At 34.2% G+C, this 27,980-nt stretch overlaps 1 protein-coding gene across 1 annotated transcript in view; it reads left to right on the top strand.

The window, feature by feature from the left end:
- Positions 1-27,980, top strand: part of TLL1 (tolloid like 1) — a 202,162-nt gene that overhangs the window by 125,244 nt on the left and 48,938 nt on the right. The window contains exons 9-12 of the mRNA XM_045798693.2: positions 3,980-4,095; positions 18,402-18,504; positions 20,697-20,813; positions 22,010-22,155. Of these exons, the coding sequence (XP_045654649.1) occupies positions 3,980-4,095; positions 18,402-18,504; positions 20,697-20,813; positions 22,010-22,155 (482 nt within the window). The remainder of the gene's footprint in view (positions 1-3,979; positions 4,096-18,401; positions 18,505-20,696; positions 20,814-22,009; positions 22,156-27,980) is intronic.

The raw sequence follows: 27,980 nt of genomic DNA on the forward strand, positions 1-27,980 counted from the left end.
TCTCAAGTAAGTGGAATCATGCAGTATGTGTCTTTCTGCAACCGGCTTATCTCACTCAGCATCGTGTCCTCCGGGTTTATCTGGGTTGTAGCATATGCCAGATTTCCTTGTGTTTTAAGGCCGAATAGTATTCTATTTTATGTATATATCACAGTCTCTTTATCCATTCATTCACTAATGAATGTTTAGGATGTTTCTGTCTCTTGACTGATATGAATAACGCTGCAATGAAAATGGGAGCACAAATATCTTTTCCAGATCCTGTTTCCAGTTCTTTTGAATAAATACCCAGAAGTGGAATTGTTAGGTCATTTGGGAATTATGTTTATAATTTTTGAGGAAATCCCACACTGTTTTCCCTAGCGGCTGCACCATTTTATTCCCACCAACAGTGCGCAAAGACTGCAATTTCTCCATTTCTTTGCCAACACTTCTTATTTTCTGTTTTTTGTTGTTTGTTTGTTTGTTGATAATGGCCATCCTAACAGGTATCTCATTGTGGTTTTGATGAGCATTTCCCTGATGATTAGTGATGTAGAACATTTTTTTTCATATACCTATTAGCCATTTGTGTGTCTTCTGTGCCCATTTTTAAATTGCGCTATTTTGTTTTTTGCTATTGATTTGTAGGTCCCTTATGTATTCTGAATACTAACCCCTCATGAGATACATGGTTTGCAAATATTATCTCCCATTCCGAAGATTCCCTTTCCCTCTGTTGATTGTTTCCTTTGCTGTACAAGAGCTTTTTTAGCTGATGTAGACCAAGCTGTCCATTTCTGCTTTATTTCCTGTGCTTTTGGTGTCATATCCAAGAAATCATTGCCAGGACTACTGTTAGAAAGTTTCTCACCTGTTTTCTTCTAGAAGTTTTACAGTTTTGTGTCTTCCATTTAAGTCTTCAATTCATTTTAGGTTGGTTTTTGTGTATGGTGTAAGATAACAGGCCAATATCATTCTGTGGTGTGTGTATTTCTAGTTTCTCCAACACCATTTGCTGGAGAGACTATGTTTCCCCAGTGAGTAGTCTTGGCACCCTTGTTGAAGATCATCTGACCATATATACATGGTTTATTTCGGGACTCTCTCTTCTCTTCGCTTGGTCTACATGTCTGTCATATGTCAGTATCATACTGCTTTGAATACTGTAGTTTTGTAATATATTTTGAAGTCAGGAAGTGGGAGCCAGCTTCATTTTTTTTTTTTTTTTAAGAATGTGTTGTCTACTTTGGGTTTGAGGTTTTATGTGAATTTCAGGATTTTTTTTCTATTTGCAATGAATGCCACTGAGATTTTGATCGAAATTGTGTTCAATCTGTGGATTGCTTTGGGTAATATGGGTATCTTAACAATATTAAGTCTTCCAATCATGAACACAGCTCGTCATTCCACTGGTCTGTGTCATCTTTAATTTCTTTCAGCAATGTTTTGCATTTTTCAGTGTACAAGTCTTTTGCCTCATTGGTTAAGTTTATTGCCAAGTATTTTATTCTTTTTTGATGCTATTATGAATAGGATTGTTTTCTTAATTTCCTTTTGAATTTCTTGTTGCTGGTGTATAGAAATGCAACTGATTTTTTGTGTTGATTTTGTATCCTGCAACTTTGCTGAATTTGTTTATTAGTTCTAACAGTTTTATGTATGTGTGGAATGTTTATGGTTTTATACATGTAAGATGGTGTCATTGCCTACAGAGATAGAAGTTTAACTTCTGAATTATATTTAGTTTAAGAGTAATTTTTATTAGGGCAGTGATAATAATAACTGGCCACTGTATATTTCTTTACGTTTTTTTTCTCCTAAATACGACTAAGTTTCGTTGTTCAAAGACATATTCAAACACTTTAGACCACAATCTTCCTACCCGTGGAAGAGGTATCTAAGGATTAAAAAGAAGATTCAGGGCATAGATAACATTTGATTCCTACAAAGCAACTTTATTAAGTATATGTTAATAAGATGAGCATTTAACAAACAAAAACTGAAGCTGAAGCTTTTGAAACTTACTTGTATGACATAATTAGTAAGCGGTAATGCCATGATTAAAACTTGTGTTTTCTCATCCGCGACTTTGCTAAGTACGCGAAGCCTATGTATTTTAACTTTGCAGTGCCACTTTCTTCTTGCTGATTTTCTTTTAGTTCTTTTAATAATAAACTTTGCTTTGTATATCTGGGCATTATTCAACCTATGGCTGCAGAAAGTGCTGAAATATCTTTTGTAGTAGGGATCAGGTAGCCTGGGACAACCATACTTACTGAGGTAAATGCAAAAACGATTATAAGCATCATAAGCAAATGCTATATAATAGATGTACTTAATATTTGAATTAAATGCTGATTCTGTTTGTTTTTCATTTTATAGAGTTTTCCATTTTATCTTTATCAGAACAGTATTATTTGTGTACATCTGTGGATTAAATATACTTAATTGTTTTAATTCCACTTTAGTAAGTTTTTCATTGAAACATGCTCAACTCCCAAATGATTATATAGCATCTGCACTGATCCTACTTAGAAGCACATTGTCTGCATTAGTAAAATCTTAATACATTTTCATTTTTCTAAGGGTTCTTGTAATGTTACATTTACCAAGAGCCCTTAGATGATTCATGGACAATGCTGAATTATGTATGTTTGACCTTGAGCATTTTCATTTTGTTCTACAGTTGCTTTTATCTGCCTGTTCATCAGAATAAACACTGCTTACTTCTACTTGAAATGTATTTTGTTGTGCAAACTTAGTATCTGTGTTTTCAAATAAATATTTATATCGTATCACACTTTTTAAAGCTCCATTTTGTTTTCAAAGTCATCATCTTTCTTTCTTCATTTGACTTAAGATATGCAAAACCATTTATTATTTATGGAGGATTTGATGAGACCAGAGTTCACCTGCTGGTAGATATGACTCTGTAATATGGTAATATCTCAGTCTGATTTCAGTTTCCTTCAGAGGGAAAGAACTGTTTTGTTTGTTTGTTTGTTTTTAATTATTAAGTGAACGTTATAAAGATGACAGGCTTCAGTGGAAGGATTATTCTTGAATTCAGGATACTTAAAGCAGCCTAGGTTCATGTGGTACATGCTATGTCTTACAAAAGCAACAGGAAAACCCATTATAGATAGTTCTGACCACTCACCTTGGCTAAACCAATGAGCTAATTACCTTCTGTCTGTGTCTTTGCTGCAATGGCCCTGGAGATATCAATCACACAGATCTTGAGGCTGTGCAGCTGATAATTTGCTATTTTAGATGACTGATAATTACTTCCAAGAAATTAGACAGCCTTAGTAACAGGAAAACACAATTGCTTTTCCAGTAATTTCTACTTGTGAGCAACAGAAATGAATGTCCACATCTTGTTAGGAAATTTTAATCTTCCCTTATGTTTTTAACCTTTCAATTTTTCTCAGCTTATTTTGAGAAAAATTTTCATTGTGTGTGACATTTTGGTACCGCCTTTATTGATTGTATTCTAATTATTAAGATTTCTGTTTTTTGACTGTGATGTGGTATTCACAATGAAACTTAGCCTTGCTTTACACTGAAAAATATTAATTATGTTTCATGTGATTCCCTAGCCACATCAACCAGATACCCATTGGCCTGAATCTGAGAATGGGTGACGTACTAACTCTTTGGGAATGAATGAGAAAAGTCTCCATGAGGAAGAACTTTATGAATGCCAAATTATTTATCTCATAGTCTTGTTTTATGGTTAGCCCTAATGATACCATTAAGTATGTTAAAATCCTAGTGATAGAGACATAAGGTGAATTTACTTGGAAAGGAAAAGTCTTTTATAGAACACTAATATATTTTTTTCATTTAACAGCAAAAGACTCAGGGCTTTATTTATGCTGTCAATATCTTTCATAAAAATTAAAGAATGATCTTAACTTTTTAAGGAAATATGGAAAACTTATCTCTTTAAAATATCAAATATATGTATCTTTTTTTTTTTTTTTTCTTTTAGCATGTGGAGAAACCCTACAAGAATCCAATGGCAACCTTTCCTCTCCAGGATTTCCAAATGGCTACCCTTCTTATACACACTGCATCTGGAGAGTTTCGGTGACCCCAGGGGAGAAGGTAGTTTATATCATCGAGAGTTCTCTTTTAGTGTTATATAAATACAAAGTTCCATCTTCTTTTAAATATATTTTTTAAAATTTTTTATTCTTATTTGATTCTTCAAATATGGGACTAAAAAACTCAGAAAATTTATATTGAAAATTGCTCAAACTCTGGGAATTTTTTGAAAAATGTAATTTAAATAGAAATAGTAAATGCTCCAAAAGGGTTGAAATAATGCAGATTATGTTCTCAGGCATAATGAAATTAAGTTAAAAATAAGTGTCACATAGATAACCAGAAAAATCCCACATATTTCAGTTAAGAAATATACATAAAATATCCAGTTTAGGTAAGAAGAAATTACAGTGAAGATTAGAAATTATTTCCGGCTATAACAAAGAAACTGAATAGCAAGCCTGTAAGATGCAATGAGAGCAACACTTAGAAGGAAATTCAGAACTTAAATGCTCACATGAGCAAATAAAAAATGCCCTAAACTAATGAGTTAGACATTCTTATTGAGTGGCTATTAAAGGTGTAGTAAAATAAATGGAAAGGTACATAATAGAAGAAGTAATAAATAAAAGATAAATTAAGGAGATCAAAATAACACGGGACGAAGTATGAACAAAGTTGGTACTTAGAAAAAACTTAGGAATATGGGAAAATGGAGGTAAATAGATCAAGAAAGAAAAAGAATAACAGGAAAAGCACAATTACCTAATAACCATAGACGCTCTAGACATGAAAATGAGAATAAAATAATATTGTCAACATTATGCCAGTAACTTAAAAAAATGTAGATGAGATGGGAAAATTCCTACAAAATATTACTGAATTCTTACTCAAGAAGAAGAAGAAGAAGAAGAAAACTTGATTACTCCTATAACCACTAAAGAAAATGAACTACTGTTTAATTGAATTATTAGATAGTTTTCAGCAATGAAAATCCAAGCTCAGAAGGCTTAATTAGTGAGTTCTAGCCAAGAGTCAAATAAGAAATAAGTATTATCTTATGTCAACTCTTCCAGGGAATAAAAAGATCCACTCTTTTATTTATATGGCTAGCAAAACCTTGATATCAATCCTGTGAAGGACAGTGTAAAAAAGGAAAAGTATAACCCAAGCTAACACTTGAATATGGAATATAAAATCCACAAACCAAATCAAAGTATATGCATATTCATACACATGTGTAGACACAAACACTCTTAGATGTATAACTCAATTAAATCAGGAAAAATTATCTATTACTGATTTAATTACAACAAACCCTGAACAAACTGGGAATAGGTACCTTCTTAATCTTAGAAAGAAAATCGCCAAAAATTATTGCAAATATCATTCTTGGAAAAATTCTGAAAGTATTTCTTTCTACCACACCACTTTCTTTTTGGTGGAAGTCATGGCATATTAAGGCAAGAAAATGGAATTAAATATAATAAGGATTGAAAAGGAGGAATATTTAGTTTGTTGGTTAAAGATCTTAAAATTATTAAGAAAGAAAATGAATGAATCTGTTAACTTTTGGATTCTGTCTTGAATGCTAACCTTAAAAGTCTTTGGTGAGAATGCAACTGAGGTTAAAGAAAGTTTAATATTCCTGATAATTGAATGTTGTTAAGAGAATCATGGATGTGGAGCTGTCCGGGGTGTTACAGTACTCAACATGAAAACTGAATGAAACATTTGTGTAACATGAATAGTTTTTAAACATAAAAAGGTACAAGTGACTTGGAATACATGAATGCATACATAATTCTTTATACAGTCATTCTTAATTAAGAATTAAAAGTCTATGTCATAACATAGTTATAGGTGTTGATCAATTTCTGTATTGATTTTTGAATAAGCTTATGAGATTATTTTATGAAAGTCATTCTTAAAAAGGTACTGAAGAGCAAAATATAAAAGCTGATAACTGGGTGGTGTATGGAATTGTTGAATAACTATAACCTACACCTAAAATTAATATAATACTGTATGCTAAGTGGAATTAAAAAAAACTTAAAAAAATATAAAAGCTGATAAAAACCATACATGATTTTGAAGTTAAAATTATAAAATATGAAGAGTTTTGAACAAGATTAATAAAGTTAAATCCATTCATAACAGCAAGATAATATAGGGAAAAAAATTTCCTCCTATCCATTTGCAGTATCCACACCATCAGTATTCAAAGTTAATTCACTTTTCTTGTATGAATGATTACCAATAAAACTGTATTTTCCAAAATGTTACAAATAGGAAGAAATCAACACATCTATCATCTTTTTAAATTACTTTTCTTTATGGATGAAGATGAGCAAATAAAGTGAATTAAGTGGTCAACGAACAACACTAACTCATTTTTCATTCTTGTGTTTTTATTAGTTTCTTTTTGTTTTAAGTTTGAGTTTATTGTGCTGTTCTTTAGTTGGCAGTTTAACTCACTAATTTTAATACAAAAAGCTATAAATTTCCTTCTAGGAACTACTTTTTCTGAATTTTACCAACCTGACGTACAGTATTTTTGCTATTTTTCAATTTTCATTATCTTCTTTGTCTCTTATTATTTCTTCTCAATCAACATATTTTTTGGTAACATATATTTTCTTATTTGCAAACATACATTTTTTCCCCAACCATCCCTTTCTTGTTAATTTCTCCTTTAGTCACTTCTGGTGAGAGACTGTACTCTGTAAGATGTCAGTCTTTGAAATATTTTGAGGCTGGCAGTATGACCTTGCAAGGGACCAGTCTTCATAAAGAATAATCATTGCTTTAAAGCTGGGGCACCTGGGTGGCTCAGTCAGTTAAAAGTCCGACTTGATTTTGGCTCAAGTCATGATCTCACATCTTGAGATTGAGCTCCACGTCCTGCTCCATGCTGGGTGTGGAACCTGCTTAGAATTCTCTCTCTTTCCCTCTCCCTCTGCCCCTGCCTCCACTCTCTAAATAAATAAACAAACAAACAAACAAACAAACAAACAAATAAATAAATAAATCAAATCTTAAAAAGGAAAACAAAATGTGTTTTGTGCAGTAGCTGGGTGCAAAGCTCTCTATGCATTAGTCTTTTTAATTTTGGAGTGTATATTTTCTCTATTGTTTTTTACTTTGTCAAATAGAAAGGTATATTAATATTTGTCACTATTTGGTGGATTTATTAATTTCTCTTTATTTTAAAGATTTTATTTTAAAAATATTTTATTTTTTAATTTTATTTTATTTTAAAAATAAATATTATATTTATATTTATGTATATTTAAAATGTTTTTATTCTATATTATTATATACATATTATGTTTAGAATATAACATCTTTCTGATGGTTAAACTGTTATTGTATACTGTATTTCTTTATTTCTAGTCATGATTTAGGTACTCTATTTTTTCTGATATTAAGAAAACTACACATTCTTTTGAATATACTTGCCTGGTTATATCTTCATCTTGCTTTATACATTTAGTTGTTCTGTGGTCTTGTGTCCCAGGTGTGTCCCTTATAGACAGCAAATAGTTTGGTTTTATTTTTTATTTAATTCATGGTGGTTAGTTTGTCTTTCGTGTTTATTACAGTTACATTTTTTTGTGATTTCTGATGTATTATTTTTCTTGTTTGCATTCTCTATGTCCCACTTTGTTTCTTTTGTTTTACTATTTTGCCTTTTTATGTATTGAATTTATGGGTTTTTTTCCTCATTTCACTTATTTTCTGTCTATTGGTTTGGAAGTTTTAAATGTATATTCTATTATTTGGTACCCTTTTTCTACCGGCCTTCTTAATGGAGTCATATGTAAGTGGTGTCCTTACCCTTCTCCCAAACTATAAAAAGATGCCAAAAAACAAAAAAGGTTACTTGTTATCTTCATTTTATATGCTATTATTTAGTATTTCTCTTCAAGTTTGTTTCATCTGGACAAAAATGAGATATTACTATTGTTTTTTGCACTTAACATTTGTTAAGCTATGCACAGATATTTACCAATTTTTTTTTACTATGGTAAAAAACATGTAAAATTTACTGTCTTAACCATTTTTAAGTGTACAGTTCAATAGTGTTAAGTACATTCACATTGTTGTGAGGCAGATCTCCAGAACTTTTCCATTTTGCAAAACTGAGACTCCATACCCATTCATGTCCATTTTCCCTACCCCTTGGCCCCTGGGAACCACCATTCTACTTTCTGTTGCTATGAATTTTATTACTTTCCATACCTCTCCTAGGTTGGAGCATACAGCATTTGTTTTCTCGTGACTGGCTTCTTTCATTTAGCATAATGGTCTCAAGGTTTAAATCATGTTTTAACATGTGACAGGATTTTCTTCCTTTTTAAGGCTGAATGATATTCCACTGTATGTGTAGACCACCACATTTGTTTATCCATTCACCCATTGATAGACATTGATAGAGTTGCTTCCACCTTTTAGCTATTGTGACTAGTGCTACTACGAGCATAAGTATGCACATATCTCTTCAAGACAGTCCTTTCAATATGTGGATGCATACCCTGAAATGGGATTGCTGGATAATTTGGTAGTTCTGGGTTTAATTTTTTGAAGAACTTCCATATTGTTTTCCATAGAGGTTGCACCATTTCGCAATCCCACCAGCAATGTAGAAGGGCTTCAAATTCTCCACATCTTCACAAATATATAGTATTTTGGTTTTTTTTGATATTTGACATCCTAATGGGTGAGAGGTGATATCTCATTGTGGATTTGATTTGCATTTCTCTGATGATTAGTGATGTCGACCATCTTTTCATATGCTTCTTGGCCACTTGTATATCATTTTTGAGAAATGTATCTTCAAGTGTCTTGCCCATTTTTTAGTTGGATAATTTTATTTTTTCTTGTGGAATTATAGGAGTTCATTACATAGTTTGGCTATTAACCCCTTATGAGATATATAATTTACAAATACTTTCTTCTTTTCTGTAGTTGCCTTTTTACTCTGTTGATTGCTTTGCAAAAGCTTTTTAGTTTGATGTAGTACCACTTAACTGTTTTTGCTTTTTTTTTTTTTTTTTGGCCTGTGCTTTTGTGCCATATCTGAGAAATCATTGCCAGTTCCAATATCATGAAGCTTTTCCTCTATGCTTTCTTCTAGTTGTATAGTTTTGGGTTTTACATTTAGGTCTTTAAATCTTTGTTGAATTAATTTTTGTGTAGGGCTTAAGGTAAAGGACTGACTCCATTCTCTTGTACGTGGGTCTCCATTCCCAACAGCATTTGTCTGAAGATTCACCAAATATTTTTATTCATTATTTCTTCTCATATCTCAGACTTCTATTAAGGCTCATTTTGTCCTGCCTATAGTTAATCCTTAAGCTATTTTTTTAATTAGCATATTTTGCTAGTACTGTTCCTGTCTGAAAATGTGGATTTTTTTTTTTACTTGAATTCATGATAATGGAATTTCACTGAATATAATTGGCTATATACTTAACTTTGTTAATCAAAACTTGAAGAAATACTTTCATTTGAAATATTTCTTAATGTAGAATCCTGGAAATTGAAAATATCAAAAGTGATTTAATGAGCACTAAAAATTGAATAAGTTATAACCATATAAAATAAGTTTATAGAAGTTATTATAAAATGATGCTGCTGGCAGAGGATTTCTCAAGGCAGTTTTTTCAAATTCTAAAATCTCAGATTTCTCCCATGTAATAAAGTGTATTACAAGTGCATTGCATAACAATGTGTAGTCTCTTCATTTTTTTTTCTCTCTCTTCATTTATTTTACTAAACTCATAAAATTCTGATAGGCATACCTTACATAACACAAGTGAAAAAATTATCAAGTGCCTTACATATGGATATAAACACATGGATGTTACATAAATTTAATCAAATGAAAGCAAGTTATAAATTTATAAATTTGAAAGTGTTTTGGTTCAGTATTATGAGGGTATTTGAATATTATAAAATATGTTACTTTGTCAAATAATAGTATCAAAATGAAGAAAAGCTGTCTAAAATTTCGTAAATACTAGTAACACTAGATTCAGTATGTATATTTAATGATAGCCTGATGGATTAGGACTAGGAGGACTTTTTTTCAATTTCAATTTTTTTCAATAAGGGACTTATATTTATTATCTACTATGGCAGGCACTGCATTAAACTGCTCACACTCCATTAAGTTTAGTATTATAATATCTCTGTTTTATATATGAAGAAATTGAACTTAAGAAAGGATTGAGGAAACTGCCTAGTACCACACAGCTTGCATTTGGCAGAACTAATCATTAAATTTTTCTTTAGTTATAGAGAATATGTTTTCTCTTCTCAAAAATTCAGAAGAATGAACTAAAAAATGACACTTAAGCTGATCAAATAAAAACAAATATTAAGATATATTGGGTTTTTAGAAAACTGAAGACTTTATTGTGGAACTAAAACACAATAACATATCATGTAGGGGATGTAACATATCATATGCCAGGATGTATTATAAATTATCAGTTTTTCCCAAATTAATGTATAGTTTTAAAGGAATTCCAATAAATTTCCAATAGATTTTTGTTTTCTACCCAGACCCAGTTTTTCCAGAGGTTATTTATAAAATAACAAGAGTCAGAAAAACCAAGGCAAATTAGAAAAAAATTGATGAAGGAAAGTGGATTGCACCGTAAGATAGCAGAAAGATGTTAAGCTGCTTCAGTAATTCATGTTCATATTCTGTGGTATGTGTTATAGGCTTCTGAATCAATGGGACAAACTAAAAAGACCAGAATTATGCCTGAGGGCTTAAAGACTTTTGTCATATATTTGTTTATAAAGATGATCTTTCTTTCTTTCTTTCTTGAGAGAGAGATGAGTGGGGGAGGGCAGGGGAGAGGGAGAGAGAGAGAATCTCAAGAAGACTCCATGGCCAGCACAGAGCCCACTGTGGGGTTCGATCTCAGGACCCTAAAATCATGACCTGAGCTGAAATCAATAGTCAGACGCTTAATCTACTGAGCCATCCAGGCGCCTCTATAAAGATGATTTTTCAGATAAATTGGGGAAAGGATTTTCAATAAATAATAAATCATTTTTATGTATTTGCACAAAAATTAAAATTTTACTTCGTATTTTTCTGAGGAAAACAAGTGATTTGGTTTTTGTTTTCTGGAAAGGATGTGTTGGGTACCTAAATCAAAAATAACAAAATGCAAAACAATTTACTAAAATAATTACATTAAAAAATTTCTTTTTATCAATACAAAGTCACAAATAAAAATCAAAATGAGAGAACATTGGTTTTATGCATACAGAAGGAGCTATTTTAAAATAATAAGTAAAGATTAACACCCCATTCACAAATGACTGAGAAAGCAGAATATTTATTGAAGTATCAGTACAAAGAGGTATTTAATTAGTATAGAAATTGTTTACTTTCAGTCTTTATCGAAGAAATGCTTTTTGAATCAACAATGATGTGTTATATTTTACCCACAAAGATGGAATAGAATGATAATATCAAATGATAGTAAGGATACAGAGCTTCTGAAAATAATAGTGGAAATATCATTTCTGAAGGACTTTGGTAATCTTCATCATATTTTGAAAAATGTGCCTGCACTTTAGCCCAGAGATTTATTCTAGAGAAATTATTTGAGTCTGTGCAGAGGTAGTTATGTATAATAATGAAAAATTGGAAACAAATTAAATTTAGAAAACCAAAAGTAACATTGATTTGAGAAAATGTTTTCAATATATTGGGAAATTTAATAAGCAGGTTAAAAGTCATAGGCATGAAAAGACCTAATTTTTAAATTACGTATGTTAGAGACAGAATTATGGAAGAATAAATACTAAAACAATGCTTATTTCTCCCTGGTGGGTTTATGGGTAGGTTTTATTTCTTCTTCCTTTAATTTTCTACAATAAGCATGTATTATTTTATATAGGAAGAATAGTCTTTTGAAAAAGTAAGTTTATTATTTTACAACAGTGTAAATGTACTTATCACCATAAAACTGTACCCTTAAAAGGGATTAAAAGGGTAAGTTTTATATGTATATTTATTTTACCACAATAAAAAAGAAAGAAGATTGCCAATTTACATGTATGTCTTTTTGGAGTTGAACTTCCCAAGGTAAAAACAGAGTCCTGTCCAATGTAAGACTGTCGATGTTGTGCACGCTGGTAACAGTCCAGAATGTGCAGCCGAGAATGTAGCTCTGAGCTGATAGAATTATGCACTATTGATTCTTTCATCTCTCAGAACTGATTGACCTTTTAACAAGGGTAGGTTGCTTTTGTCTTGAATAGAGTTAATATTTTTTTTCTTTTCCTGTATAACCCAATTAAGAGCTATCATTTAACTGCTTTCATTTTGCAAAAACTTCTTTTTAATCACTCATCTATGCTTTACACATATGGGGTCAATTCACAATATAGTGTTTCTATTGCCAAAGGCACCTCTTAAATTTAGCAATTAGTATGTAGATAAATCTTTGAGTCCATTTAAAAAAATGTATCTGCTGGTGTGTGAAAGAAATCTTTGCTATCAAGAACTTATAAACATAGAGCAAGAGCAAGGTCCAGTAATATAATAGCCAAACTCCGAAAAATCACTGAAGAAAGTGAGATGGAATTGCTGAGATAGGAGAACTCAGATCTTGTTGGGAGATGTAGGCCTTTGATAAAGACTTTGAAAGGTGTGAAGAGATTCCAGAAACAGGGAAGGAGAGAGTGGTATCCCAGGAAGAATTACATAGGCTTGGACTAAAGGAGTGCTGGAATTGGGGGTACTTTTCCAGGGCACACCAGCAAGAAGTCAGGGATGGGTAGGATGAAGATTCTGTTTGAGGTAGTGCAAGATGAGGCAGCAGAGGTGGGTTATGACCCTAGAGTCATGATGCCCAGGATTAGAAATTTACAGTGAGTTGTGTGTGAAGCCACTGGTGCTCAACTTTCATGGGATTAAAGTGGTCATATCGGATAAGATAAATTGGAGATGAGTGAAACTGAAAACCAAAGTACAGTTTGTGAGGGGCGCCTGGGTGGCTCAGTTGGCTCAGCGTCTGCCTTCGGCTCAGGTCATGATCCCAGGATCCTGGGATTGAGAGCCATATCTGGCTCGATGCTCAGGGGGGAGCCTACTTTTCCCTCTGCCTGCTGCTCCCCCGGCTTGTGCTCTCTCTCTCTCTGACAAATAAGTAAATACAAATTTAAAAAAATAATAACAAAGTACAGCTTGTGAAACTATTGCAGTTAATTCAAAGAAGTATGGAGAGCATGGTCAGTGAAAACAGAAGGAGAACATTATTAGGGGAACTGCAGAAGTTGAAATTGATTAGGTATAGGGGTGGAGTGGGGATTAAGGAAAAGAAGTATGAAAAATGTTCCTGTGAGCAGTTGGTGATGACACACCAAAATTTCAAAATCCAGGTGTCATCATGTAATTTTAAGCAGAGAAATTACTTTTATAGCATAATCCAATTCCTGTTTTTCACTTGTCATATAATAAATCCCTGATGGAATTAGAGATCTACCCGAGTCATACAGCTAGTCTGTCGTAAGGCAGGTACTTGAACCAAGGCCCCAGGTTCTCCTTCTATTCTTTAGATTTTAGAGTAAGAATCCCTTACTTTGGGCGCCTGAGTAGCGCAGTCGTTAAAGCGTCTGCCTTCAGCTCAGGGCGTGATCCCGGCATACCGGGATCGAGTCCCACATCGGGCTCCTCCGCTATGAGCCTGCTTCTTCCTCTCCCATTCCCCCTGCTGTGTTCCCTCTCTCACTGGCTGTCTCTCTGTCACTCTGTCACATAAATAAATAAAATCTTAAAAAAAAAAAAAAAAGAATCCCTTACTTTAACGTGTTGATTTTCTGGTGAAACCTGAAAATTAGGCTGATGTTTTTATGTTCCCAGCATAGTTGGATTAAGTAAATTGGGCTAATACTTTTATTTTTTCATAACTGTCTTCAGGATTTATATTGTGAGGGATGCCTGAATATATACCCTGAAAACAGTAATACATGAGAATCTTAACAATGCTATCAGATTACCTTGGTGGTTTTCTAACATTATCCAATTAAATCCTTCTGATTTAACTCTGCTGAGATCAGCTTGATATGGCCTCCAGGGGTTGACAGTATGGAAATACGTTCCAACTAAGAAAGTTTAAGTAAACAAGCAAACCGAGAAGCTAGAACTTAAACCCAGGCTTTCTGATTCCCAATCATAAATAGCTTCTATTGCAGGAAAAGATGTAAATTTTTCCCTTTAGCAGGATACAATTCTGAGCGGAACAAAAGCTTAATGATCAATTATTCCATGAGTTGGCAATTTTTTCTGGAAAGGATATACAGTAAATACTTTTGGCTTTGCAGGTGATATAGTTTGTTTCAAATGTTCAATTCTACTGTATTGCAAAAGTAATCATAGACAATATGTAAAAGAATGGGTCCAACAAACCTTTCTTTATAAAAACTGGCCAAAGGCTGGATTTGACCCATACAATATAGTTTATTGATCTTCTCACCTCTAGTCTTATTCCTGAGAAGAAAACTGGAGTCCCCTAGAGATTATTAGGCTTGTTTAAGCTTCTTTTGGCAGGAACCCAGAAATCTATTTTATTTTACTGCTTTTGATTCTAATATCTCTTTCTAAAGAGCCACTTAATAATATCAGTCTAATCGAAGATTTGTATCTTGCCCATCTTCAGCACTGTAAGGCAAATTCTAATTGGTCTTCTCTGGTGCTCATGGAATTAGTTTATATAGTCAGTAATGTCTTAATTGTGTTGACGGTGGTTTTTGATTATATTTTTCAATAGAGATTTGCCGACATCCAGTCCCTTGACTGTTGGTCTGTCTTTCTTCCAGATTCTGCACTCTGTGGCACTCTGCAGGACTGTATAACAAAGTTTTAATAAGTAAACTCCACAGCGATTGTATCAATTTCACTTTTCAGAAGAGCAACTAAGATTTATAGCAGATCACGGGAAATCTTAGACTTGTTTCCTTGTATCTCCTTCAATCTTATGTTCCAAGGGAGCCATGATGAATTTTAAATTGATAATGGTAAATTGATACTTACCATAAGAAATAAACATTTATATAATTGTGCCAGTTAGTTTTTATTTTGTCATTCTTTAAAAAAGATGCAACATATTTACACAACATAGCATAATTTAAGACAACCAAATATTTTCCAAGTGCTTTTGATTTGTAATTCAAGTTGATTCTGCTAGCAACCTTAGTCAAAGGCCAGCATTTTACTTCTGTGTCAGAGCCCTAAGATTTGATTTTAGAAAACCTATCTTTATTACATTTTCTGCTTCTAAAGGACTCTGTGTTTTATATTAAAATAGGCCAGTTTTGTTCCTCCACGGTGCTTGGCGTTTAAAATAGAAGATTAAAAGCAAGATAGGAAACTTTTCTGTTTAGAGTTATCCCCCTTCCAACCGTGTGTGTGAGTGTGTTTGTGTGTGTGTGTGTTCCAAACTTCAAATATTAACTACTTGTTAGCAATCCAACCACATTGTTTAAATTGTAAATACAATTTGATGATATCCATACTTCCAATTTAGCTGATTTTTTTTTCCCTCATAGAAGAGGAAGTGAAACTATTTTCACACCATTATAAAACTCACCTTTAAATCCAAGAGGGAAGCCACACAATGAGCCTTGGGGTCTACCGTTTGTGTCTAAATTCTAGTTTTGCCATCCCTGCTATAATAACTGAGTTCTTGTATGATCGTGTAGATTCGAATCCCTGGTGGTTGTAAGAGAGAAAACAAATGCAGGATGAAACCTAGGATCAGGCAGTGGTAGTCCTCCCCATTTAAACAGGCTTAAAGTAAATACAAAGTTAAGGAGAAAAACCAGAAATTATTTCCCAATGATGTTGTAAGAATAACCTAATATTTCATTGGTATTCAGAGATGGAGGAGAAAACGTATTGGGAACTTCAAAAAAATTGTTTAGAAACTATGCATTTTAATAATCAAGTGTTGAGGATTACTGCAAAAGAAAGAAAAAAATTGAATATTGTGGAAAAATTTTAAACATTTTTGAGACTGGTAAAATTTGGTGAAGGAATCGGGGCGCCTGGGTGGCACAGCGGTTAAGCGTCTGCCTTCGGCTCAGGGCGTGATCCCGGCGTTGTGGGATCGAGCCCCACATCAGGCTCCTCTGCTATGAGCCTGCTTCTTCCTCTCCCACTTCCCCTGCTTGTGTTCCCTCTCTCGCTGGCTGTCTCTATCTCTGTCAAATAAATAAATAAAATCTTTAAAAAAAAAAATTTGGTGAAGGAAAAGAAAAACAAAGGAAAAGAGAAACTATAAATAGAGTGAACAGAAACAAATGAACAATTTAATTTTATTTTTTTAAGATTTATTTATTTGAGAGAGAGAAAGAGCACAGGAGTGGGAGGAGCAGAGGGAGACTGAGAGAGAGAGACTCTCAAGCAGGCTCCACACCCAGTGGGGAGTTCGAGGCAGGGCTCAATCTCACCACCCTGAGATCATGACCTGAGCCAAAACCAAGAGTCAGAAGCTCACTGACTGCACCACCCAGGCGCCCCAACAATTTTATTAAACAAGTTATGCTACACAGATTGTATTACATTAAAAAGCAAAACAAAACAGTGTGCCTCTATTTTCACATCCTTGGTAGATTTCATCTCTTTGGAATCAAGAAAGTACATGTTTAAAGAAACTGAAAAAAGTTGAATTTAATGGTGAAATGTTAATGCCATTTGACTTTCATTATAGTTCGATAAAGTCTTAGTTTCTATCTCTATAAAATAATTATTTACACGGCAATTATAACCAGCTTTGGTGTGCAGTTCCTTGGATGACCATTGTTGCTGAGTTGTAAGACACCAGGAGCAATGTTTATTGTTATGCTGTATCTTCCTTCTCGTAAGAAGTAAGCTAGTTAAGGATTGATTTGCCCTAATTAGTACTTATGGTTCTGTTAAGTATTGTGTTCAAGAAAGGCGGGAAGGTATGTTTTCTTTTCTTCTCTTTTTAAAGATTTTATTTATTTATTTGAGAGACAGAGGGTGAGAGAGTACATGTGGAGGGGGGGAAGTGCAGAAGAAGAAGCAGACTCCCGGCTGAGCAGGGAGCCCCATTTGGGACTCAATCCCAGGACCCCGGGATCATGACCTGAGCTGAAGGCAGACGCTTAACCAACTGAGCCACCCAGGCGCCCCGAAGTGTATGTTTTCTAACACAAAAATGGTAGCACTTTTCTGGAATATGGATTCAGCAATGATGGATTATATATATATTTCACTCTGTTCTTGAGCTTGACAGTTCTCTTAATTATAAATTCAAACTTATATTGTTACCAAAGGATTCTATAAATATTGTTACAAACTATAGTTTTATATTAGAAGCATTTATTTAAATACTCATAATTTGTTGCTTTAGGCCAAAGTCCATTGCAGCTTCCAGAGTAAAAAACAGGTTCACCTCACACCTTAAGCATCTTAGATGTTTTCAGCAGAATAGAGTTAGAATGAGTTTTTGAATATTAAAAGAAACCTAGTTTCCAAATGAATTTTCTTCAGATAGGTATATTTCTCACGCTACTTTGGATCTACTTTTGGTGTAATCAAGTAGAAAAAGAGTTAATTATTTGAAAAATAAGTCTTTTTATAAAGCAGTAACAAAATTGTCTTTCCTAGAGTTGTTCTTGAATTATCTGAATTATCTTAACAAAAAGCAGCATCATTTCAAAGCAAAGTGCAGAATAAGGGGTCATGTGCAAAATCTTATAACTTGAGAGGTCCTTGAGTATATATTCTTGGATCTAGAGAGGCATAGTGACATCTGCCTTTGATTAGAGTTACATGGATAAATTCAAATTTTAGAGCTGTATTTAAAACATTTCAACATACACAATGATATTATGTTCTTGAAATATGGCACATGGTGGTAATTTTTAATATAATTATACATGTCTGACTGGTTGTCTTTGAAATAAATTATTAAAAAGAAGACATTCATGGCAAAATCAGAATTTCTCATGGTTTAAGTCATGTCTATCTTAAATTAAAAATAAACTCTTTGAATAAAGATTCCTGTTGGTTTTGCAATTGTTTAAATTACCTTTATAGAAACTTTGGTTTAATAGCTGAAATGTTTAGTTTAACTACTGACATTGTGCTCCTATTTGTCAAACATTAATGAGAATGAGAAAATATTTTCTTTTTTTGAGATGTTTATGAAAACTTATTAAGGGACTACCAACAGGAAAAAAAAATAAGAATTAACTATGAATCTGTCTTCATAGCAGTCCTGGGTACCTCATCTCCAGGAATCAGATTACCATGTGCAGTTACAATCATTTTACTCTTTGTGTCGTTTTGCTCCGATTTGCAGATTGTTTTAAATTTTACCACAATGGACCTATACAAAAGCAGTTTGTGCTGGTATGACTACATTGAAGTGAGAGATGGGTACTGGAGGAAATCACCTCTCCTTGGTAAGAGACTTTACCTCCTATGTGAGCATGAATCTAGTCTGTCCTTGAAAGTAAATTCTTTCAAGAGTCATCTTAGACTTAAAAATGTATGTGGCCCACATTTTAATTTTTATTATACTCTTTTTCAACCACCACAAAATACAGACAGATAAATAGAGAGATTGATTTTAAGCTAGCTTAAATTATGAGGAAATACTTGGATCTAAACGGATGTTTTGGAGTAGTCTCCACATATATTTTTAATTTGATAATCATCGCTTTAGTGAGAAAACCAGATGAATGATGTGGGTGCGCGTGTATGTGTTTTGTTTTGTTGGCTGAGGCAGCAGAATGTGAGCCGCCAGGTCCGTGTTTGGTAGCTGGTTTCTTCTGCCACCCATGTTAGCGCTCACTGTGGACGTCACGGTTGTGCCTCTCAGAGAGTTTTTGTGGCTGAGAAGAAGCATTTGTACTTTGTGTCGTAAACTGGAGCTCAGATTCGGTGCTCACAAAAGTCTGGTGCCAACGCTTAACCACAGACCACACCATTAACTTGCATGAGGCACTTTACTGTTGCCCTCTGTTTTACTTAAAGGTGAGAGCTGTTGTGAGCGTGTAAGCATCTACTCTAATATTGATTTTTTCTTGTTGAAATGGCAACTTTTCCTTTATTTTTAGAGGTAGCTTTGCTCAGTTGTGTTTATGTGCCATTCAGATCTTCTTTTTTTCTTAACATCCAAAATCCGCTGAATGGACTCTGTTGTATAAAAGTCTTAGGAGGTCCAAGAATGTTTAAACATAAATAAAAATAGAGTTGAACGAATGTGATAAGTCAGGGTGAGGAAAACATTGTCTTGAACACGGCGTTTCTTAGCCTCGGTGAAGCAATCTGTAATATATGTATATGTGTTCCAAAGAAAATATTTCATTAAATTCATATTGAAGAACCAAATCTCAAGCCGAATAGTGGAGCACACTTCTTTTTGGAACCCCAGCAGCCTTACCTGCTTCGGCGTATAGTGGGCCAACAGACTGCTTCAGTCTGGTCGTCGTCTTCATGGGGAAAATTTTCCCCACTATTTCCCCTGAGACCTGTTCCCTGAAGTGTACCTGTCAGACACGAAGCATCAGGATCACTTGTTAGACGGGTAGAAATTCAGGCTCCATTCCATACTTTCTGAATTAGAGACTGTATTTTAACAGACTCCCTGGCATTTCACATGCACATTACGGTTTAAGAAACATTGCTCTCTTTTGCATGCCCTTAATTTACTTTGCCATTTAGGAAGACATGTCACCTGTTGACTGTTAGTATGAATTTGTTTTAAGTCACTACCATTTTTCATATACTGAAACTATGTATAACATCACTGCCGGGAGCACACAGAAATGGACGGCAATGTATTATTGTTGGTAAAATTATTTCATGTGGGTTGCCAGATTTAACCATTTTGTCATCATATGGAAATTTAAAGCATAGTGGAAGACACGCAGTTAGCCAATATAGATTTATGGGAGGTTGAGGGAAGACAGAAGGAATGACAGGTAATTATTATATTTATTTGGTATTATACTTGCCTGTGGATACATAATTAGAGAACAATCAGAACTCACGAGCAAGTCTTCAGGTCCTGTTTGCCATCCTGCCGACTGCACTACAGATTATGACTTTATACGTGGGATGGAATGTATGCAGTACTGTAAGACCCCCGGAGCAGCATGTGGGTCTCCCTGATGGGTCCTCACCAAGCCCCACAGGACAAAGAACTCCGCTTTGGGCTGAGACGCATCCCTAACCAAGTTGTTCCTCTGCAAGGACCGGTCTAACAATTGGAGCCAGTTTCTCAGGATCACTGTACTTTTTTCCTTTCTCTATGAAAGAATATTCCCTACCTTGCTGTATCATGTGACTTTTTACAAATATATCTTTAGCACTAGCTGTTTCTTAATTCTGTAGACAATGATAACTGACATCAGTCTGTTAATCTCAGAATGGTATGTTCCAATATTTTATAAATAGATATGAAAAGATTCTTTTATTTATCCGACTTTGTTAAGTAAATACTAAGCATACTTGTAGCTCTAGTTACTTCAGATAGAGCATAGGAACCAAATTGGGTTATATATATATATAAATTTGTAGCTAGTGTGGAAAGCAATTAGAATATAGAGTCATATTTAAGAGTCTCTCTTTATTCTTTCATTTCTTTTAGGTAGATTCTGTGGGGACAAGTTGCCTGAAATTCTTACTTCAACAGACAGCAGAATGTGGATCGAGTTTCGTAGCAGCAGTAACTGGGTGGGAAAAGGCTTTGCAGCGGTCTATGAAGGCAAGTGCCGTTCAGTTTTAGAGATGACCTCCCCTTGCATCTCTTAACAGAAATGTCCTTTCTCTCAATTTCATTAGAATGATTTTGTAACCATATTTTAATTATGAAGTTTTCTAAATCTGTGTTATAATATTCACAAGACTGATTTTAAGAAAAGTACTCGGTAAAGTTAAATTGCAAGAAGATCCACTTTCCTGGTACCAGTGACATAGTAACATATAAATGTATGTAGGGATGGGGGGGGGGCAGAGAATGGCACAAGAGCTCTTAAATTTCCATTGTTTCCATGATAGTATTAAAATGTCATGAAGAAATTATGATTTTTTCCTTTGTACTAAATTTGTGTTCATTTGGTGCCTATGCTGCTGAAATTCTGTTACAGGAAACTGCACAGAAAGTAATTGTGTGCATTTCTGGAGCATGCTTTGTCTAAGTGAGGGAGTCAGCATTCAAGGGAGAATTTACTAGCTGCTTTGTTCTATGCTTCTCTGAAACTAACAAACTGCCATTGTGTGTCCTGGCTTTAAAAATAGCCTTTTTTTTTTTTTTTTTTTTTTTTTGCCAGGTTGTGGGCAGAAGAGACCCTTCTTGTGCCTGCCTCTGCTAGCACAGGGGTTTAGGTAATTTAGAAGACAGGAGATTTCTGCTTCCCTTAAACTTTTAAGTAAACGGAAGCATTTTGTTGTAGAGATTAACTGTAGGGCAGTGAAGAGGATTATGTGGATAGAGCCACAGATGTTGAGCACATGACGGTAGCTCAGCGCCAGAGGCCCAGAGAGTTCTGCGGAGCGTCTCTCTTGATCAGCTATTTTACCTGAGCTCAAAAGACTGTAAGAACCCGTTCAGGGAATCATACAGAATATTGCAGACTACTCTACCACATAGAATACATTCACAAAATCTCACACGGTTTTTAAAAGTTAAAAAAAAAAAATGCTGTTTTTTGTAAAGATGTAAAGAAACAGTGATAAAAAAATCACATATTCCCGTGCTATTATCTAATATTTATAGTTAACTGACTAGGTTTTACAGCAGTAAATCTAAATATTTACAGCAGTACAGCAGCCAACTTTGATTTTTTATAGCCCGGTCTTTATGTACTCAGCGACAGGCACTGAGCTAAAATGTTATCTCAGAAGAAAATGAAAATGAAATGTCAGGTCTAAGTTTATTTATTTGCTTATTTTCGCCTTCAGCGATCTGTGGAGGTGAGATACGTAAAAATGAAGGACAGATTCAGTCTCCTAATTATCCTGATGACTACAGACCGATGAAGGAATGTGTGTGGAAAATAACAGTGTCAGAAGACTACTATGTTGGATTGACCTTTCAGGCCTTTGAGGTAAAGTCTTTCAGGCACCCTTCACGGAACATATCGTCCATAAATGACAGTGCCATTTAAGGGGATCCTCATTAAATAAGCAAAGAACAGGAGAATCCGCTTTTTAATCAACAAAGAAGCAAAGGATTGCCTATAAAATGTAACATCAAGAGTGAAAGAGGTGTTTTTTTTTTCTTCTTTCTTCTTGTTGCAGACATTTTCAAGAAGATTAAAGTGAGTTTACATTATCTGTGCTATTTGAATTAGAATGTTTGAAGTACTGACAATAGTTTCCTTTGACAAATGCACAGGCTTGTTTCACAAGACTGCTTGAAGAGTCCATTAAATAATAGAACTTTTATTTCTCTTCTAAACGAAGAGGTTAAAAGGTAGACCGCCATCTTTTGTTGTTGTTGTTGTTGTTGTTGTTATGGAGAAAATCCATTTCTCACCTTTTTACCATCATGCAGAAAACTGTTTATATGAGAAATAGAGATTTAAGTGTTTTTAGCTTTTGATTTCATCAAAAATATTTATCAGGGAGGAGGTCAGCACCAACATTACATTATTAGATGAAGGCACAATAAACCAAAGGTTAGTCAGAATTCTGGAGCAAAGTCTGGGTCCTAAACTACCAAGCTGGCTAATGAGTCATTTAATGGGGCTGGGGGAAACTGAGTTAGGGACTGGAAGCCAAGAGATGGAGTACTTTGTCGTGAAATCTGTAGTATGTTTAAATCGAAGAGTCAGTCCAGAAATTGAGACCCCCACTGTGAAATGGGAAGGAATGATGAGATGGTGGTGGTAGGTTCAGACAGGGGTTAAAGATCCCGATGTCATAATGGGACATTATTTCTTCACTGATTAGAAGGCTGATTCTCTGTCCAAGCAATCGGAAGGTGGTAGAGAACCCCATCCAGTGCCAGGGTATGCTTGCCCCTGAGGACAGTGAGTGTGTTGGGGTCTCAGTCCGCACGGCAGAAACATCAGGGGAATCCAGGCATTACCTATAAGTCCAGAGAATCTCTCACCTCCACCTGCAAGCTGTGTAATATATTTCTTTGGTACTTATCTCTACCCCTTTGCATGTGCCGTTAATTTCCCAGACATACTGCCTTTTATTGTGAAAAAATTGTCTTCTCTTACATGATCATGATGTTGTATTATATGCTTGTGATCATTTTGCATTTTTGGAAACCTTGGTTCTTGAGGTTATTTGATTCATATTTGAATTTGGTTATTTTACCGGATCAATAATATTGCAAACATTATTCAAATAGACCACCTTATTGTTAACTGAACTAAAACTGGCTAGGATTCACCTGCTATTTAGACCAAAATAACTGATTCAGTGAAAAATTATCTACCTAATGACTGCATTACTTGTATTTTGTGATGTCCAAATGAATAAGGGAAGAACTGTCTTTCAATATATAATTCAGTGTTTTATGAAATTCTTCTATTGCAGAAGTGATGTCAAAGGGTGCATCTAAAACTACATTCCATGCATCTAAAAACTGAGATACGATTCCTGAGATGCAGAAGGCTTAGCTGGTTTGCAGTTTTTTCTTTAATGCCAATATAGTTACAGTGATATTCTTCAAAACTAGGATAGTGAAAGGACAGGTAGGAAAGATTTACATCTCAGGCACCTAGAACCATGCCTGACACAGAATAGTCGCTTAATAAATATTTGATTGAGGGAATGAATAAATTATTACTAAGATTTGGGATTGGGGAAGAGCCATGTCATGTCTGGCTGACAGTACATTTTATCCGTTATCTTTAGGTTCTTTGCTTTTCTTCATCTTGCTGTATTTCCTCATGTTTCTTCCTCCTTTTTTCATATACATAAACATATACATATTTAAATATCTGATAGGTCTCTCATTTTCAGATGACCAGAACCAAACCTTTGATTGTTTTGTCCCACTCACTAACTTGCTCTTCTTCAGTCTTCCCAATTTCAGTATTTACTATTTCAGTATGTCACTATTTACTCAAAAAATAGCCCTGATTCCACTTTTTCTCTTAAACCCTGAGGTCAGTCAGGTAACATTTTTCATTTGCACTGTCTTCAACAATGCCCCATACATGACCACTGTATCCCAGCTTTCTGACCCTTACTGTGTTCCCACTGCTGCCCCTTGTCTTAGAACGTGGTGAGAACATCACGTCTCTGCTCTTGCCCTACATACCTGATCCATAGCCGCCAGAGGGATACTTTTACAATATGAGTTATATCATAACACGAGGCTTAAATTCTTTCAGGGTTGGGGGGGCAACCCTGTGGCTTAGTCGGTTAAGTGGCCAACTTCTGATTTTGGCTTAGGTCATGATCTGAGTTGTGAGATCGAGCCCCACATCAGGCTCCATGTTCAGCAGGGATTCTCTCTCTCCTTCTGCCCCTCCTCCTTGGCCCCTCCCCCTGCTTATGTGCTTTCTCTCTCTCTCTAAAATAAATAAATAAATCTTTAAAAAAATCGTTCAGGGGTTTTCTATCACACCTAAAATAAAATCCAGACTCAATGATCATGGACCAAGGCAACCCACAATTGGTCCCAAGCTCCTTCTCACTCCCTCTGAGCCAATCTCTTTGGTCTTCTTTCTCTTCCTTGGAAATACCGAGTTTATTTGGTCTTATACCGTTTGTCACTGATTGTCACTGATGATTTTCTACCTCTAAATCTATGCTTTTATTCCTCTCATTTCATTTGGATCTCTGCTTAATCATTGCCTTCTTAAAAAGTCCTTGCCTGGTAACTCTGCTTAAAATATATTCTTACCTACAAGTCTATAAACCATTATTCTGTTTTATTTTAATTTATTGTACTTACACCTACTGGAATTTATGTTATGGATCTGTTCATTTACATGGCTGCTATCTCTCTCACTAAAATATGATCACTGAAGGGTCTTAACCTATCTTGTCAATCACCATATTTCCAACACCACTAGATGCATGATTAATACATGATGATGGGACGGATGAACAAATGGATGGATTATAGGTAAGAGAGTGTGAGAGTGCGTGATGATTGGTGGGTAGAAATTAATATATCCTTCCTTTATCAAAGATACATAAATTTCCATGCAGAAGGAAACAAGCCTAGATAGCTAAGAAAAGTTTAGTTTATGTAGGACCTGATATGCCATATGGCTCAATCTAGATAGATCCTAGGTTCTAAGAAATTCAGAAGTGACAAGGAATTTAGAGATATTCTAATATATCATCTAAATCTTGTAGATAAGGGAAATGATCTTATGCCATTAACCTACTATCATATAATCAAGCACTAAAACAGCATCAAAATCCAGGTATAATCAATATTCATTATTCATAGATTCTGTATCTGCAAACTTGCCTACTAACTAAAATTTATTTGTAACCCCCAAATCAATACTCATGGTGCTTTCTGGGTCATTCATGGACATGTACAGAGCTGCAAAATATTTGAGTCATCTGACATGCACATCCCCAGCTATGATATGCCTTATGAAGAAAATGTATGTGTTAGATAAACATTGTTCAGGCATGCGTTACAATGCAGTTGGCTGTGAGTAAAATGAGTTGGTAACATATATTAAGGTGTTTTTAAACAGAAACACACATAAAACAAGGTTATATATTGATTGGTTGACAAAAGATTTGTGACCAGAAGCTCACAAGAATCTAATTCTGTATTTTCCCAGGAGCCATGAATCAGTATTTACTAATTCGGTGTTTTCAGCAACTTGATGAAACTTAAACACCAGGAATACTGAGAATCAACTGTGTATATGTTTTTAATTTGTTCTAGGGGTCATTAGGTGATTTGTTTCATTTAGTTGATTTGTATCTGTTTATATCAATTTATTTTTATTTACATAATATATTTTCAATCTTTAGCTTTTACATTTTATTTTGAAAATGTATAATTAAAAAAAAGTCCTCAGCACTTCTCAGTGTTTTGTGGTTTTGTCTGACAAAACGTTTTTTTTTTCGTTGATATCAGTCTGCCTTTATTCAAAAACTATTTCCATTTTTGTAACTTTTATTCTCTATGTTACACTCTCCCCTTTCATATAAAAGGGGCTTTAAGATAAATTTGTCCATCATTTTGTTGAAATCTACTGTAAAGACCTTAATAGTTATCTATTATTTATACCTTTCTGTGAATTTGTGTTCTGACTTTATCTCCTCATGCTACTTAGATTTTAATGTGAGTACAGAAAGAAAATCGGAACAAGGGTCTTTGTTAATGAATTTCAGGTATCTTTGAGCAGGAAAGGATACTATCTGGAGGTCAATAGAGTTCTGATACATCTGTAATTATGCCCTTTGGGAAACTTTTTCTTCTCTAGTAGTTACTGACGTATTGCTTCTTAATGCTGGTACTGTGGATTTGTACATGGATGTAGATCATGTCAGAAATCATCTTGGAGTTATTTGTAAAGAAACCTCTATATTACTGTTTGCTTGAGCACTTTCAGTGTGCAGAAATACGGAAGAGAAAAAGTTTGGGAGACTGGAAATGTTTATAGTAACAACTTCAAAGAAATGTCAATAAAGCAGAAAAGAAGTGAAATAAGCCCAGAGCTTACTTATGTTTACATTGAATCCCCACATACATTAATTTAAGTGGTATTCAGTTTGAGGTACTTGTCAGCCTTTCCACACACTCTGATTCGGTTATGCTTCCCTTATGAAAATCACAAATGTTTAGTAGGCTTATCCATCATTGCTTCAAGCTGCACAACTATAAACTATGTGCTAAAGTTCTTATCTTGACACTTTGAGGATTGCCCGACTAAAAGTAATCCTTTAATTCCTTTAAATATTTTATATTGTTTAAGTTAAGTAGTCTTTTAAATGACCCAGGAAGCCAAGACAAAGAGATCTTGATTAGTTAACATTTTTCTGTTTGCCATGTACTGTTTTTGGGTGTTTGGCTAAGACTATATATTGGTTGATGACTTAAAAGAGAATTAAGTAGCTCTTCCAATTTATGGCTTAGGCTATAGTTCTACCCTGAAAGATTAGCATGTGTTCATTTAAATAAACTTGCCCAAGGTCACACAGTTCATAATTAGTAGCACTGTGACTGAAATCAATTCCATGGCCTGTACACTCTTCAACCCGCGTTCTGGTAGCAGAGGGAGGCATCTATATTCTCTCATATGATTGATTCTTTCCCTTTATAACTACCTTCATTTGTGCATTTGTGCTGTTTAACCAACATACGTTTGTCAGTCAGGGACACGTCTGTTTTAGTCACCACTGTTTATATACTGCCAAGTGTGTATTTTCTGGCAATAGTAAGTTTTCAGTGAATATTTATTAAATTTAAGAGTGAGTTAAAAGTGTGTCATGAAAGAAAAAAATCGAATGGCAGCATTAAAAAAGCCAAGTCACTTGAAAATAGACCTGATCTAGGCTCATGATTTTCATTGTCACATGGTTGAATGTACACATTTTCTCTCCATTTTTGAGCTGTAATGATCTATGTGTTAATATTAACTACTATTAAATAATAATAAAAAAATAATATTAAATAATAATAAAATAATATTAAATAATGAAATATTAAATGTGATAGTAACACATTTTAAAATAATGATCCATTATTAAGCTTTTCTCCTTTTTTTCCAAAATTCCTTTCGTTGATAGCATTATGTCTTAGGCTTTAATGGATTTTTCCCATTATTAAAATTAATTTATTTTTATTTTTGTAATTTTAACAGGAGTGTATGTAGTAGTATACATGTGGGGAATCCACACAGATATGGAAATTCCCCAAATTAATTTTTAATGATGAATGCTAATCTACATTGTCTTTAGTCATACTATTCTTGAACATTTTTTC

Source organism: Ursus americanus, chromosome 13 (genome assembly GCF_024610735.1).
Source record: "Ursus americanus isolate L20-20 chromosome 13, mUrsAme1.1.p, whole genome shotgun sequence".
In the NCBI taxonomy this organism is placed as follows: domain Eukaryota; kingdom Metazoa; phylum Chordata; class Mammalia; order Carnivora; family Ursidae; genus Ursus; species Ursus americanus.